Source organism: Euprymna scolopes, chromosome 7 (genome assembly GCF_053919585.1).
Source record: "Euprymna scolopes isolate OS-2025 chromosome 7, ASM5391958v1, whole genome shotgun sequence".
Classification (NCBI taxonomy): domain Eukaryota; kingdom Metazoa; phylum Mollusca; class Cephalopoda; order Sepiida; family Sepiolidae; genus Euprymna; species Euprymna scolopes.
The window spans coordinates 132,557,868-132,573,837 of NC_136488.1; the positions used below are offsets into that span (position 1 = coordinate 132,557,868).

The following is a 15,970-nucleotide window of genomic DNA, read 5'->3' on the forward strand; positions in this document are numbered from 1 at the left end:
TTTACTCTAGGATAGCGATACAAAATAGTTTTAAAACTAACAAAAACAATAGAAAATAAACAAATAGATACACGGACTTGAAAGATTATAGAACACATATTTTATGCAATGCATTCAAGAAAAAAATTTCAGTAAACTTTAACAAATGATGAACTAAATTTTCAATCTTTGGTAACATCTCAACACTTAATTGTCATAAGTAATTTATATTTATCAATTCTATATAAACACCTAATATTGTTTTTATTCGCAGATATTCCCTGTTTGTAGGTCTCTATCCTCTTGGAGTTTGTGTAAGTATACTTTCATTATTTATAGAAGCTTTTCTTTTGCCTAAAATTTCTGTCGTTGTGTGGGAGGGTGTTAAATTTTCTGTTTATTGTTTCTTGGAAAGAAGTGACAAAGATGGACTTGAGGGAGAAATGAAGACGTGCCCAGAAAGAGATTGGTTTGGAAATTTCTAAAACTTGTCCAACACACATCAACACGTAAAACGTATGGTAAACCGAATATAATGACGAAGTTGAGTAATCATCCTAGTGGTTTTATTTCGACTCGTACAATATTTAAAATATTTATTTGGTTTATTTCATATTTTCTACATTCCTCTGACCTTTCATTTACTTTTTCTTAAGGTAACTGTGGTGTTTCCAGCAAATACTTTAACCTAATGCATTCGGTTTAGTCAGATTTCACGTTGCCCAGCATTCACTGTCATACAACATGACGCTCCTGACATGAGTCAACAGCTCACAAAATTTGGCTACTTTCATGCTTGTGGCTGTACTGATTCTACATTCCCTTACTTCCACTTAGCATATCTTCTACAAAACAGAAAGAGTCTATTATTTCCATGGAGAATGACGATGAATATTATGAGAAGATTGAAAATAATGGAGGGTTTGCACAGGCTTGAAAAGGCCTTGAATTTTGAATTATGTTTTGAAAAGGCCATATTTCTTGAAAAGGCTTTGAAAATCATATTCTTGATGTCCAGTAAAAATCTGCGTTAGAATATTAAAGAGAAAATCTAAATTAAATACTATTAAAATATTTTTTAAATATTAAAAATAAAATCTAAATAAATATATTCTTCTGAAAATTGCATCATATTATTATTCCTGGTATTGTCGATACAAGAGTTATGTCCCTTTATCACAAAACTTGTGCCAATATCCTCCACCCGGGCAAAAGTTAATTACCAACTCATTGAATTCACTATCCTCTTTGGCCTAATGGTTAGCATGGAAAATTTATTACCCATCTCTCTCTCTTTATCGTTTTTTTTATTTTAACGACATGGAAGCCATTCTTAACATTGCTTCGTCCTTGTGCCAGTATCCTCCATCCGGGCAACGCCGGATACTCTCCGCTAGTCTATATATATAAAAGTGAAAATGTGTGTATGTTTGTTTGTGTGTGTGTATGTATGTATGTTTGTGTGTCTGTTAAAAACTTTCGACAGACACAACAAAAATTCACAAACTTGGTCTCATATGAAAGCCCCACCTTCCGGACGACAAATATCGAAAAATTGGCCCAAAGTGACCATCAGAAGTGCGTCAACTGATCGATTTTCTGTAGGGGGGGGGGCCCAAAAAAGTGACATTTTAATGTTAAACATTACATATTTTTAAATCGATTTATAACTGCTCCAAAAAATATGGCCGCCAACTCTTCTACATAAAGTATACATGCGGCCGTTTATTTTGGGTCAACTTGTATTTAAAACCCGCTGAGTCATGTCACGTGATCTTGACGTCAGCAACCTCTGAATTTACAATTTTAAAATGTTGTTATCGGTAAAAAAAAATTTAATTAAAGCTAAACTATGAACTTCTACGCTATGGCAACGTTACCAAAGTTATTACCACATTCAAAATAGGTAGATACGATAGTTAAACGAAAAATAAAGTAAAAAAAAAAAAAAAAGTGAAGTAAAAAAAAAAAAATGCGCTTACAAAAAATATTAACGATCGAAGTTTTTTTTTAAAATAAAAACAGCCAGACGCCATTTTCCAGTCTTTAGAGTAAGGCAGACGAAGTGAGAGAGATGTCTAGACAGATTCGACAGGGGGGAGGGTCAACAACGCATGCGTCAGGTGACGTCATGACCTGATTTACTTTAAATAGTTGATAAACCGAACAAACTTTATACACGCCGCTTTAGCGCAGGTAGTTAAGGCCTTGGTTCATTATCTAAACGTTTTGGGTTCGAATCGTGGTGTGAGATTTTTTTTTTTTTCGATTTTTTAAATTTAAATATTGAACCTTGTATTATTTAAGCCATTTTTCACGTAACGTTTGTTTGTTTGCCTTACGTTATTTTTTTGTGTTTACTCCCCCCCCCCCCGCTTAATTAAAACGTTGTTTTCTTTTCTTACTTCGCTTACATCGTCATCGTCGTCGTCGTAACGCTCGACGACTTTCAAACATCTTTCACTTCTGGCTGGCCGATTCTATTTTCAAACTTCACCTCAGGGGTTCGGCTTCAATCCTACCCCCCCCCCCCCCCGCTTCTTTTTTATTTAACACCACACACCCCCACAAACACCCGGGCAACGCCGGGTACCCCTCGCTAGTCTATATATATAAGGCAAAATGTGTGTGACCATTTCGTGTATGTCTTCAAAAGGCTTTTCTCGCACACGCTCCCGGGGTTGTTACTATCGCTTAAAACTGTGTATATAGGTCCTATATAATAATATCTAGGAATTAGGAAAGCGCGTAGCGTATAGATTTAATTACGTCGATTTTTACAAAATTATTGCTATTTTGGCTTCTCGCGTGTTGATTGAGCTTTTTAGTATAAATAAAGTGAAACTAAACTCAAACGGACGTGTTCGCGGCATTGCGCCGGGAAAAACGTCCAGAAGCAATCAGCTTTGATCAATCTTGTATATCAGATTCAATCTGGACAATTGGGAGCTGCTTTCCCCTCCCCAACATCTGTTGGGGGAAGAAACAGTCAAATTTCGATAAACAAACTCAGACGCTGCGTGACTTCTATTTGACCTTCTTAATTAGGTCAAATGGAAGCAGCAAAGTTAACTTTTATTACGCACGCCTGTTTTTATAGTTATAGTTAGATAAATAAATTCAAACACGTCTACGCTGTATGTCGCGGTGGCCCAATGGTAACATCGCACGTTTTTTTTTTGTTTTTTTTTTTTTCACACATTAATTTCCAACTCAAGGGTACGGGTTCGATTCTCATACTCACCTACCAAAACATTTTTTTATTATTATTTAACCCCCCCCCCCCCCGGAGTTTTGATTTACCTCAAGACATCCGGGCATCGCCGGGTACCCCCCACTAGTATATATATAAAAGCGAAAATGTATGTTCGCTTTCTGTGTATGTCCAAGAAAGGCTTTTTTCAGAGACGTGGTCGGTCGCCTAACAACTTTTTAAAACTTTTTATATCACATGTAAATCGTAATATCTCAGATTTAACAACGGAGCTCAACTTCGGGAAGATAAATATTCAACAGTTTTCGCTCGCCGCATGTAGGTTAGGCCTTTTCCTATAATATTTCCCCCTACCCCCAACGTCTTGGGGGGAAAAAAAAAAGAAAAAAGCATTCCCGCACTAAATGAAATGCTACTCCGCAGTCAAAAGTTGACCTCATTAAATAATTAAAACGTGCACCTGCCAAATCCAGGTAATTAAATAAATTCAAACGTCTCTCCGTTAGCATCTCGCGGTGGCCCAATGGTTAAAACCGTCACATTTTTTTTTTTTTCACACTTTAATTTACAACTTTGCCTGAAAGGTTCGGGTTCGGGTTCGATCCTCATGCTTACCTACCAAAACATTTTTTTTTATTTTAGCCCCCCCCCTTCCCCCCGGAGTTTTCATTTACCCAAAACCACACACACCTCCAAACACCCGGGCAACGCCGGATACTCTCCGCTAATTAAAAATAAAATCTAAATAAATACATTCTTCTTAAATTGCATCATATTATTTCCGGTATTGTTGTGCAAGAGTTATGTTCCTTTATCACAAAACTTAGAGATAACTGAAAATGACTTTTCCTGTTAATTACTAAGTTTTTTGGTTGATTATGCCATTGTTTAAAATTTTGTTTTAAAAACTTGGATTTTGTCTAGAGATGACTTCGAAAAGGGGTTTGAAAAGTCCTTGAAAATGGACATTGCGAATTTTTATGAATCGTACAATGAATAGAATGAACAAAATTTGATGACTCATGGGAACGGCTTGAGCAATGTCCAACATAATCATGTTCTAACACTGGTTTGAGTTAAATCATCAAAATTTAAAGATGCTGAACCAAGTCTGTATCAGATGGGACACCTCCCTACAAGAAACTTAGGTCATTATCTCTCCTGACCGAAATATACACGCCTGGGGGCCGCTTGTAAATTTAATAATTCCTAGAAACTTCCTCATTCATAAGAAACAAACTCAACCCAGTTGGGGTGAATTTTGCTCCAGGTACCAGGTAGATTACCATCTTATAGTTTTCGGGGAAGCAATCTTGTAACAATGTGTTCCAAAAAGGGAAAGTTTTGGGCATGAAATGGTTCATTTGAATTGTTTTATGTTAAGCACATAAAGGTAGAAATGAAAGGAGGGTTTTTTTTGCTTTTTTTTTTGTGCAGTAGTGGTAGGAAGATCAGTTTTTTTTTGTTTTTGTTTTACTGTGAAAACCTTATAATAAATCTAAGATTGAAATCCAATCGAACATCTGGAGATATAGAGTAGAGAAGGATAATGGTGTGTTGTTTCTTCTGTGAAAAAAGGAGCGTAGAAAACAGAAAAGATTATTCCACACTTGATTTGAAAGTGTTTAATTATTAAGATTAAAATCTTTTTGATTTCTAATAAGGATATGACCCCAATGATTTCGACGATCAGTTAGGACAATCAACCAATCAGAAGCCTCCAATTTTATAAAAAATATTGCATTTTGAATTCAATTCAGTTCGCTGTCAACCTCTACCTTCAAACAACTGAATCATGACTGCATTGATTCTTTACCGCCATCTTTGTTACTAAGAATTACTCAACACTCGAAATTGTGACTGCATTGGTTCTTCGCTGATTTGATTTACTGCCGCCATCTTTGTCTAACATAATGTCTCAACACTTAACAAAAATTTTGTTGATTGGGCATTATAATTTGATTTCTGAAAATAAAAAATATGCTTTTCTAAGTAAAAACACTACTATGTCCTTACATGTCATATTGAAATTAGTAAAAGTTCCACAAATTCCGAGAAGAAAAATAATTATAAAAATAAAATATTTTATCGTATATAATCAATCTACTATTTTCTAAGTTGAAATTGCGGAATATAAGGGAGATACAAAATTCTGTATGACAAATTGACTTATTTCCTTTAAACAAACTTTATTTTTTATTTTAAGAAACTAATACTGCATTTGATTGAGAAATTTATTTTACCCAATTTTTTTTTTTTTTTTTTCAAATTTTACTAATTTTGACATGATTAGTAAGTAAACAGTAGCATTTTTACTTACAATGTATTATTGGTCCCCGATTTATCGGAGAGGGACCTATGCTTTCAGTGGCATCCATGCATCCATAAGTCCGGACTATTGCCAGATAACCGTCCACTAGTTTTTCCTGAAATTTTGCCATAAATTGTATTTCATTAAATAGATGTGCACAGTAAAAAAAAAAAAAAAACTCTGTTTTTGCAAAAATTCAGGGGCCTAGAAGAGGTAAAAAATGCCCCAAATGGCCAAAAATGACATGTTTTGCCCCATAACTTTTGATCTATCTATTTGATTTTTCTGAAACTTGGCTAAAATGTGAAGGCCATTGTTCTTAATGTAAATCCAGTATGGGTGACCCTGGAAAAATTCTGGTTCGTCCCTGTGATTTTTAGGGCTAAAACAAATGCTTTTTGGAGTTCTTTTTTCGTATTACTCAGAAACTTGATATGTATGACTATGTAGTGGTTTTCCATGGTGCTGAATTCAAATATACATGTCTTAAGGCGTGAAACTACACCGTTTGTCCATTTTCACTGGGATTCGGCATTCCCAGGAGCTCAAAAGGGGTCACAAATGCCCCCAAATTGCAAAAAATGACACTTTTTACCCCATTAGATTTTTCTGAAACTTGGCGAAAATGTGAAGGCAACGTTGGTCCTTCACACTTCTCGCATTCATCATTTCTTCACTATTTTTTTTTTTGTGGCGTCATCTCACATGCAGCACCAGAGGGGGACCACACACGTGCGGCTTGTTTTTGTTTATTTATTTATTTATTTTTTTTTCTTAGAAATCCATTTATAATGCACAAGCACCAAAATTTTAACAATAAAATCGCAGGGAATATCTATCTATATAAGAGCCAGGTACGTCCAAGGATGGAATACTGTTGCCACATCTGGGCAGGAGCTGCTAGAAAGGACTTGTCCTGCCTTGATAGAGTTCAAAATAGACTTCGTAGCCTCATAGGAGATGTCCTTTTCTCCTCCTTGCAACCTCTATCTCACAGAAGAGATGTTGCGAGTTTGTCTCTGATGTATCGTTATTTTCATGGAAAGTGTTCAACTGAGCTTCAATCTATGGTCCCCCCTCGCCAAACTTTCACAAGAAACACTCGTCTAGCTGTAAACACTATCAATAATTTCCCCCACTCTTTATCTGTGCCTAAACCTAAACGTAGATTCCATGAACAAAGCTTCTTTCTTAGAACTGCACGCCTGTGGAATTGTCTTCCATTTTCCTGCTTTCCGGCTGACTACAATATGGTTGTGTTCAAGTCTAAAGTAAATAAGTTCTTGATGAGCCGTTCCATATAAGTTATTAAATTTACCAAATTTTCATTACTAATGATTACTATATTGATCAACTTCTACTGTACACTCTTTAACCCTTATCCTTGAGTGGCCTCTGGGCCTTGATAATGTGGTGATGCCTTTGTAAAAAAAAAAAAAAAAAAAGGGGGAAAATAATAAATTTCTACAAAAATTCGAAAAAAACATATGAACTCTATGATGAACTTAATGACAACATCAGATGAAATTTAAAATGTTACTTTTTGTATTAAATCTTCGGCGATTATATGATCCCATTTTTTTATAATAGGATGAAGAGTGATAACATACGCACAAACATGAAATCACTTTATTGCATTCTTATATAGATTTAAGCCATCCATCGTTGTGAAAATCTGATTTTTATAATTAAATGATTGTAGTGAATGTTTGTCATCATTGTTGTGGCAAAATAACATTGTTTTTTTTTTTCTTTTCAGGGTGAATTGCTTTGTATGTATAAAAGTATGCCGTATATCAAAGAAAGAGGAATCTTAAATTTAACCTTACCAAATCGTGTGAATGCGTCCTTCAATTTCTATTATTTACTCATCATTGTCATGATCAGTTACATACCTAGTAAGTTTTTATCTTTTTTTTCTATTTTTCTTCCTTTTCTCCTCTTTTACCTCTTCTCCTCTTTCTTCTCCTCTTTTACCCTTTCTTTTCCTCTTTCTTCTCTTTTCCTCTTTCTTCTCCTCTTTCTTCTCCTCTTTTCCTCTTTCTTCTCCTCTTTTCCTCTTTCTTCTCCTCTTTTCCTCTTTCTTCTCCTCTTTTACCCTTTCTTCTCCTCTTTTACCCTTTCTTCTTCTCTTTCTTCTCTTTTACCCTTTCTTCTCCTCTTTCTTCTCCTCTTTTACCCTTTCTTCTCCTCTTTCTTCTCCTCTTTTACCCTTTCTTCTCCTCTTTTACCCTTTCTTCTCCTCTTTTACCCTTTCTTCTCCTCTTTTACCCTTTCTTCTCCTCTTTTACTCTTTTTTCTTTTTCTCCCTTTCTTCTCTTTTTCCTGTTTCTCTTCCCCAATCCTGTTTCCCTTTGTTCCCGTTTAACTTTCTTCCCATTTGCTTATTCTATATAATTTTTTAATTTTCTAATTTTTTTTTCCTTCTTTGTTTCATAGTACAATATGTGCTCAAATATTTAAATTTTATTTACCTCCTTTCTAGGAGGTTATGCACAAGGTCAAATGTGGATTTGATCAAAAGTGAGTTTTATTGGACAAACTGGATTCAAACTTGGCACACCCAAGTTTTCAATCTGTGTTTTATTTTTATTCTGTGTTTTGTAAATTAGAGTGAGATAAAAATAAAATAATGTCTTGATATCTGAGTTGTGGAGTTAGAAAGCACAACTTCAACTCGTGGAATTTTAAAAGGTTCAAATTCACCAATGTACTGCCACCTTATAGTGGGGAAGTTTGGATGTTCTATGACCCTGAAGTCTATACTGGCAAAGGATCATACTCTAGCAAGTCTAACCAACCCGGGCAGGTTTCAGGTCAAAAAACAGACAAAAAGCACTGGTCAATCTTTGGTATGATCACAAGACATTATAGATAGGTAGAGCCTGGGAAAAGCAGTTCTTTTAGTGAAAAGAAGTGTTTCACCAAGTTGTGTAATATCATCTATGTCGTTTAAGTTCTTGACGGCAAAGTTGCAACCTATTGGAGAAACTCCTTTAAAAGAAACAACAAACATCCAACAACTGATTTTTTTTTTTTGTCAGTGTGCTTGATGTGACACAAGGCCAAATTTAATGTGGTGCATTTATGAGCATGAAAAGGTGCAGCAGCGGTTGCTTTGAGGCTACTATATACCACTCAAGGATCCATCTGCCAGGAACTGGGCCATTTTGGTGATCTTTTATCTGTCAGGTTTTGTTATTAGTCTGGAGTAGTCCTAGGTGGTCCACCCTCCCAGGCCTTGTCTTCCCTCTTTGGGGTGGAGTAAGTTTATTGCTTACTGCCTGAGACACCAAGCAATTTGTAATAGACTAGAGTGCTCCTTTTTTTTTTTTTTTTTTTAGGGAAGCTGGCTTGATTCTTCCCACCTTATGACCTTGTGTCATATCTTCCTGTGGTGGGAAGGAAGTAAATATCAGTATAACAAGGGTGCTCATGACTCTATGGCCTTATTTCTCTCATATTTTAATTTTTCTAATCATTTATTTTTTATAGGGATGCCAGACATTCACCCGCTATTTCAGTCACTCCAACTGAGAGAGAGCTTTTCAAAATTCTAACCGTTTTTTTGAGTGCAATTGTTTATACAGGGTGAGTCGGGTTAGGGAAATGGATGTTTTTAGAACGTTCCTTGCTCTCCTTGAGTAAAGGATAGGGAGTGAAGAAGGTAGTTTAGTAAATGTTTTTATGTACATTATAAGATTTTTGTTGAAATATTCGCAGTTTTGTTTTCCTTAAAAACATCTGTTTCCCATGACTCACCCTGAATTTCTCTTGCACTTGGATCATCGGGTATATTCGACAGGTAGTTTCTGAAATTCTTTATCATAAGTTCGGTTGCTCCTATACTTAGTTGAATGATGGAGACCTTAAGATTCCAGTTTCTTTTCGTATCGTACATAAGTTGCTTTGGCATTTTATCTTCATCCTCTCAGCTCTGTTTGGTAATGGTCACTGGTCTGACCAACGAGTCATAAATAGTCATAAGCAAGTTAATAGCAACAGTTTTAGTAGTGCAAACGTATAAAAGAATAGATGTAACAAAAATTATATTAACAAAAAAAAACAACAACCTTTATTAAAGATAGGATTTAAAATTTTTATATTAATGAAATCTAACGATCTCTGGTGTATATTTTTGATACTTGAGAATTATTTTAGATGAAGATTGATATTTTGGATTATTCAAATACTCTTTTTACCTTAAATGTTATTCTCACAATGTTTCGACTGATGTAACTCTCTGACCTTATTCAGGTGCATCTTGTTTAACCTGGGAATCTGTATGTAATTCTGAATGGAACCCTTTTTTTCAACCTTGCTCTTATTCCGTCAGCCACGTAGAAACCTTAAGTGCTCTGAAACTATTTTTAGCATTGCTTATACTGAAGATTGAACCTTCAACCTCCAGAAAACTCTCTTAGAACTGATATCTATTTTAGCACAGGTCCTTGTAAACAAGAAGTCGAAATAAGGCAAATATTAAACAGTTGTAAACAAAACTGGAAGCATTGAAGAATGAGTTAAAATAAGTTTTAATTTTGTTCTAATAGAAATGTTAACAATGACGAGGACAATAGTTCAAAAATGTTATGAAATAAAATTAAAAAGCTTGTCACCTTTTTATTAAAAATTTATTTTTATAAATTTAAGTTTACAAAATAAAACGTTTTGTTATAAAAAAGAAAAAGTTTTATTTTAAAAAAGAAATCTGTACATGTTTTGTTTTATAAATTAATCGGAAGTAAAAAAAAAAAAAAAAAAGTCATGGTGTTGAGCCAACAAGTCTATTTTGATTGTTTATAATTTGGGATGCTTCAAGTATAATTGTATCTGAAAAAATAATGTACATATTGATAATCATTCTGCTTAATGATCTGAAATTAATTGGAACATTTTTTTTTTTTTTCCAGTTTTCCCCCAGTTGTTCTCTCGTATGTTGACGCAGAGAGATAAAGCACTCCGCATGATGTCAAAGAAGGTTGCAGAAATGGCAAAGAAGAAGCAAACCTAAATTTACTGATTTTCTCCCCGCCCACCTTCGCCTCTCTCTCACCACCACCTCTTCTTCATCTCATTTCTTTGTCTTAAAAAGCAAGAAATACAAAACTTCATTCTTACAATTCTTATTTCTCAAACCTCAGCTTATTAAAAAAAGCAAATAAAAATAGAATTTAAAAAAAAAAAATTTTTTTTTTTTTTGTTAATCAAAAAAATGTAGAATAAAATTTAAAAAACATCTTAAAAAAAAAAAAAAAAATTTTTTTTCGAAATGGTATGGATTTGTTTTAGAATATTTATTTTTCTTGATTTTTGTTTTGTTTTCTTTCATGAAAATGTTTCTTTGTTAAATAGCTGCTCTCTGCTTTGTGTGGAATAACGATCCCTGAAACTCAGTATTAGAAATATAAACATATATATAATAAAGTGATGTAGTTTGCTTGAAGCACTGTGTGTAATATATAATCTGTATACAGAGAGGTCAAAGAGGACTATCATAATGCAAGAAATGGAAATATGCCGGAGTTGAAAATGAAGGCAAAATCGAAATGAAATATCCAAAGAAAGGAAAAATCACTTAGCTTTTGTTTTCATTAACACTGGCATATTTCCACCTCCTTGTGATAGCCTTCTGTGACACTTCTATAAATTGGTATATATTTTTCATGTGCTTTATCAAGTTCATCTTCCTTCATCAAATTACAAGCGAAGATTAAACTGTGGTACATTTTTTGAGATTTGTTCTCTTGACTGTCGGGTAAGAAAAACTGAACATTAGTTGTTCGCATGAGTTTTTATATATCTTTTGTACGCCTTCTGCAACTTTTCTATCCATAGACAGTCCTACTTTGTTTCACACCTGGGTGAACAAATCTAACAAAAGGTTGCTTTTCCTGAGCATCAACCTTATCATTTGCTTATAATAAGTTCAGTCATTTTTATTTTTTTTTTTATTTATTTTGCTTCAGTAAGTTTTAAGAAATCAAGGGAGCTAACTCCTCTTGGAGCTAATGCTTGATTCTGTTATTATTTAAATTTATATCTGAAGGCTCTTTTAAGAATAGATACTGTTCCATTTTTCTGTGTATGTGTGTGTGTGTATATATATATATATATATATACACACACACATTTTGTTTTTACGTAAGCAGTAATAGGTTGCTACACAGTAATGAGCATGTTTCAGTCAGCTAGTTACTAGTAACTCAAAACCTCTTCAGGTGATACAGCTTATACAAAAGCAAAAATTGCAAACTTTGCTTTCGCATAAGCAGTATCGCCTGAAGAGGTCTCAAGTTACTGGCTGAGCGAAACATGCTCATTACTGTGTAGCAACATATTACGGCTTATGTAAAAACAAATAAAGTGTATACCCTACTCTACTTCGGTATTGAGCACTCTTGTATTAACCGTGTTAAACTTCATTAGTTACTTTACCTCTAGAAAACAATAACCTCAGATTATCTTGTTATATATATATATATATATATATATATATATATCTATAAAAGTGAACGTGTCTGTCTGTCTGTGTGTCTGTCTGTCTGTGTACATTTCCCTATGCAATAACTCTGTCAATTTTTAGTCTATAGACTCGAAATTTGAAATACCGGGTACTGAGATTTGGGAAAATCGATGTGACGGGTGTCAGCCAGAAATTTGGCTGTTAAGGGGTCAAATTTCAACGATTTGACCTTTAAGAACTCTACCAAACTCCTCCGACAATTTTGGGTCTAGACACTTGAAATTTTAGATATAGATTCCTTGAACCTGGATCTAATTTAATAAAGTAATTTGAGCCCGAAACTATAAATTTTAAGGGGTCATAATAGGGGTCAAAGTTTTAAAAAATTAACCATTTTTTTTGTTTTTTTGCTTTTTTTGCACAGCATACACCTCCAAACACCCGAGCAACGCCGGGCACCCCTGCTAGTATATATATATATATATATATAAGATGTAATGCTGAAAATTGTAGGTAACTTAATTACAATAGACACTCTTACTACGATATTTAAAGATTTGTTTGTTTCTTTTCACTTTGATGCTTTTTGATTACTCTAAGGTCAGGGTTCAAATTGTTATGGTGGACCCTGGTATTAGGCAATCATTACACTTTATGTTGCACGAGTAATATTTTGAAATATACCAAAATAATTTTTCTTATTTTAACAAAAAAAAATATAAAATGTTTAATTTAGCATCGATTCCTAAGACAAGTTGGAGTATTTTTAGTTTTCAAAAATATATTTGTTAGAAAAGAGGAATTTCAATATCTTAAATAATATCGTAACTATTCAGTGAAATGCTTAGATCTTAAAAAGTACGATTTTTTAATGCATTTTGTTTTTATATATTTATTTATTTTTTTTTAACTTTTTTTTTTTTTTTTTAAAGAAAATAGATTTTTTTTCTCTCTCCAGCATCATGGATGTTTTCATCCTGTGTGCAGATTCGCTTTTGTTTTTGTGTCATTCGAAATGAGTGTTGGATATCAAGGTTTTGGGTAAAAAAAAAATAAACGGTGCTAAGTGCACTTATTGATCCACGCTATTTTTGTAAATAAAGTTTTTCAAGTTGAATTAAAGTTTTATGATATCTGTTTTTATTAATCTGTACTTTAACCTTACAATTTATGTACAAAATACCCTCCCTCCTCCCCATGTTAAGAATGGCTTTCTAAATGTTATTTCAACACGAATCAATAAGTGCACTAGTGCCAAATAAACATGACATTTCCATGAATCTAGTTGAAACTGTTGACATCGGGTTATATTGCTTATCACGCACAAAAACCATATCTTCCTCTGTCTATCTTCCCCTTTCGTGTCCAGGATATCCAAAGGCATTAGGAAGTTGATGATGCAAGAGATTGTATGTTATACATGGCCAAACCACCTGAGACATTACTAAACCTGCCAATACCAAGTTTCTGATGAAGCACAATCGATTGGGATTTTTTTTCATGTTTGCAGCTGCGCACTCACCTAATCATGACACGAGCATTATTGCCAAACCTGTTGCAGATCAAGTATTTGATGTCTCATGTCTTACTATCTTGAAGGAAATGTGCCTCAATGTCATAATTTTCAGCAGCTTCCCAAACCTTTCTTGTGCAATATTACAATGCGCAGTGATCGCACCTTTGCAACCACCACCAGCATTGAACACGATTTATAGACATAAGATTGTATTATTTGGATGCATCGGACTACTATTCTCATCTTGAGTGCCATTTTTACAATGTTTTGGACGATGTAACTTCTGACCTTCTTCAGGTGTATCTTGTCAGACTCTGAAATGTTTCTGTCGAATCCTGGAATTTGGACGGAATTTCGAATGGAACCCTTTATTTGATTTACGGGAGTAGCATGCTCTCATTCCGTCAGCCATGACTAGATAGAGGTCCTAAGTAATTCAGAATTGTATTTTTTTCGGTTGCTCACACTGAGAATTGATAATCAATCCTCATCTCCAAAATTCAGAAAAAACAGATTTATATAAAAAAAAATATCAATGCATACATCTGTTTATTAGCTGCTTTTTCTTTAGTGCTTTGCATGTTTATGACCTTGTGTTCTTTCGTCTATCTTCAAGTGTCATAACAAAATTTTGGCAGTTTGAGGGTGAACAGGGAGTCAATATCATAAGTTGGATTGCATATAAACTGAATTTCTCCTAGTAATTTGAATTTAAAAAGAAATTTAATTTATTATAAAATAATAATAGATAAACACTAATGTCCTTTTGCATTCCTTCACAATTAACCCGATTCTGGATGTTGTCTCCTGGTGTGTTAAGCCTCTTTAGAATCAGCTGTTTGTTCCTCTATTCTCTGCAGATCAAATTTTGACTTTCTCTAAATTGAATCTACATAGTTTGAGACAAGGCCATTTTACATAAGAAGCACCCACCCTTTTATTTAAAATCCTTTTTTCTTTCTTTTCTTCATACTTATACATCTATGTTACTATACTGAAATAATAACATTATTTAGAAAGCCATTCTTAATGTGACGAGGGGAGTGTTTGGTAACTATTCTGTACTTTCATTTAACAATTTAATAAACTAAAATATCGTAAAAATTGAATTTAACTCGAAAATACTATAAAAAAAATAGTGTGGTAACATAGATGCATAAGCACTCTTTGTTATAGATTTATATACTTTTTGATTGCTAACACCATACTGATATTGATTTCTACATTATACTTAGTAATATAAACAAATTTTACGTGATCATATGAACCAATCTGATTTAAAATAATAAAAAAACAAAACTTTGTGTATCATTTAAAAATGTGTTTATTAGAATAGAAAAAAAAAGCAAAAAAAAATTCTTATTAAGATGTGCAACTTAATCATTGGACACATTTTCTTTTTAAGAAAACTAAGAATGCTCACAATGTTATGAAGAAAATCATCCGATGTGACAATCTTTTAAAAAAAAAAAAAAAAATCTATAAATATTGAAAAAATTCAAATTTACAATATTTTTAACGTGTGTGGCTTCATTTAAAAAAAATCTTTTTTCCCTAATTTTCATATTTTTGTGTTTTTACGTTTTTTAAATTATTTGGATTCCTGTTCTCATCATGAATGGTTTTCTTAATGTTTCGATCGATGTAATTTCCGATCTTCTTCATGTGCATCTTGTCAAACTCGGGAATTTTTATGTTGAACTCAGAAGTCTGTATGGAATTTCAAATAGAAGACTCAAGTCTATTAATATTTTAGTATTGGATTGAATTTTCAAATTTTACGGGGTTACGTCATCCGAAACATTGTAAGAATAATCTTTGCTAAGAAGAGAACAAAATAGTCTAATTTAAATCACCAATAATCGAACCTTGTCTCCAAAATTCCAAAACTTTTGTGTTGAGTTTTAATAATTTACAAAGAAATTCAAAATAGTTAACGCACAATGAAATTTGACTAATTCTTCACTAAGTTTAAATCCAATTCTTACACCCTGTTTTATTTATTTATTTATTTTTTTCAGTAAAAAGTCCAAATTTTCTGGTGCTTGCATTTTTTTTTTTTTTTTTTTTTTTGTACATAAGAATAACACACATGGATAAGCAAACTTGCAAATAAATAAATGAAATGCCTACTTTTTTTTCTTGTTGTTGACATCACTTTTTTTTTTTTTCCAACATTTTTTTTTTTATCAAGCATGGGTAACCTTTTTTGGGAAGCTTTCATCCTTCCGTCTTTAAGAAACCTTGGCTATTTTGCTACCAAATACCATGTGCATGAGTGTCTGTCTTAAAAATATGGGAAAGTTTTATCTCTTTCATAAAAAGATATCTTTTCTATATAATAAAATAAAATCAGTCTAAATCTTGATTTTTTTAATCGTCGATACGTTCCTTTCTACAGAAATCAATATTCTGAATTGGCATCTTATTTTGAATATCTGTCCATGTTGTTAAAAAATAATAAGCTCCAATCTATGGTCCCCT

General features: G+C 33.2%; 1 protein-coding gene across 1 annotated transcript in view; it reads left to right on the forward strand.

Annotated features, from left to right (window-relative positions):
* LOC145279945 (very-long-chain (3R)-3-hydroxyacyl-CoA dehydratase 2-like) overlaps positions 1–10,782 on the forward strand; it is a 91,173-nt gene extending 80,391 nt beyond the window's left edge. The window contains exons 5-7 of the mRNA XM_080131543.1: positions 254–293; positions 7,264–7,402; positions 10,418–10,782. Coding sequence (XP_079987669.1) covers positions 254–293; positions 7,264–7,402; positions 10,418–10,518 — 280 coding nt within the window. The 3' untranslated portion in view covers positions 10,519–10,782. The remainder of the gene's footprint in view (positions 1–253; positions 294–7,263; positions 7,403–10,417) is intronic.
* The last annotated feature ends 5,188 nt before the right edge of the window (positions 10,783–15,970 follow it).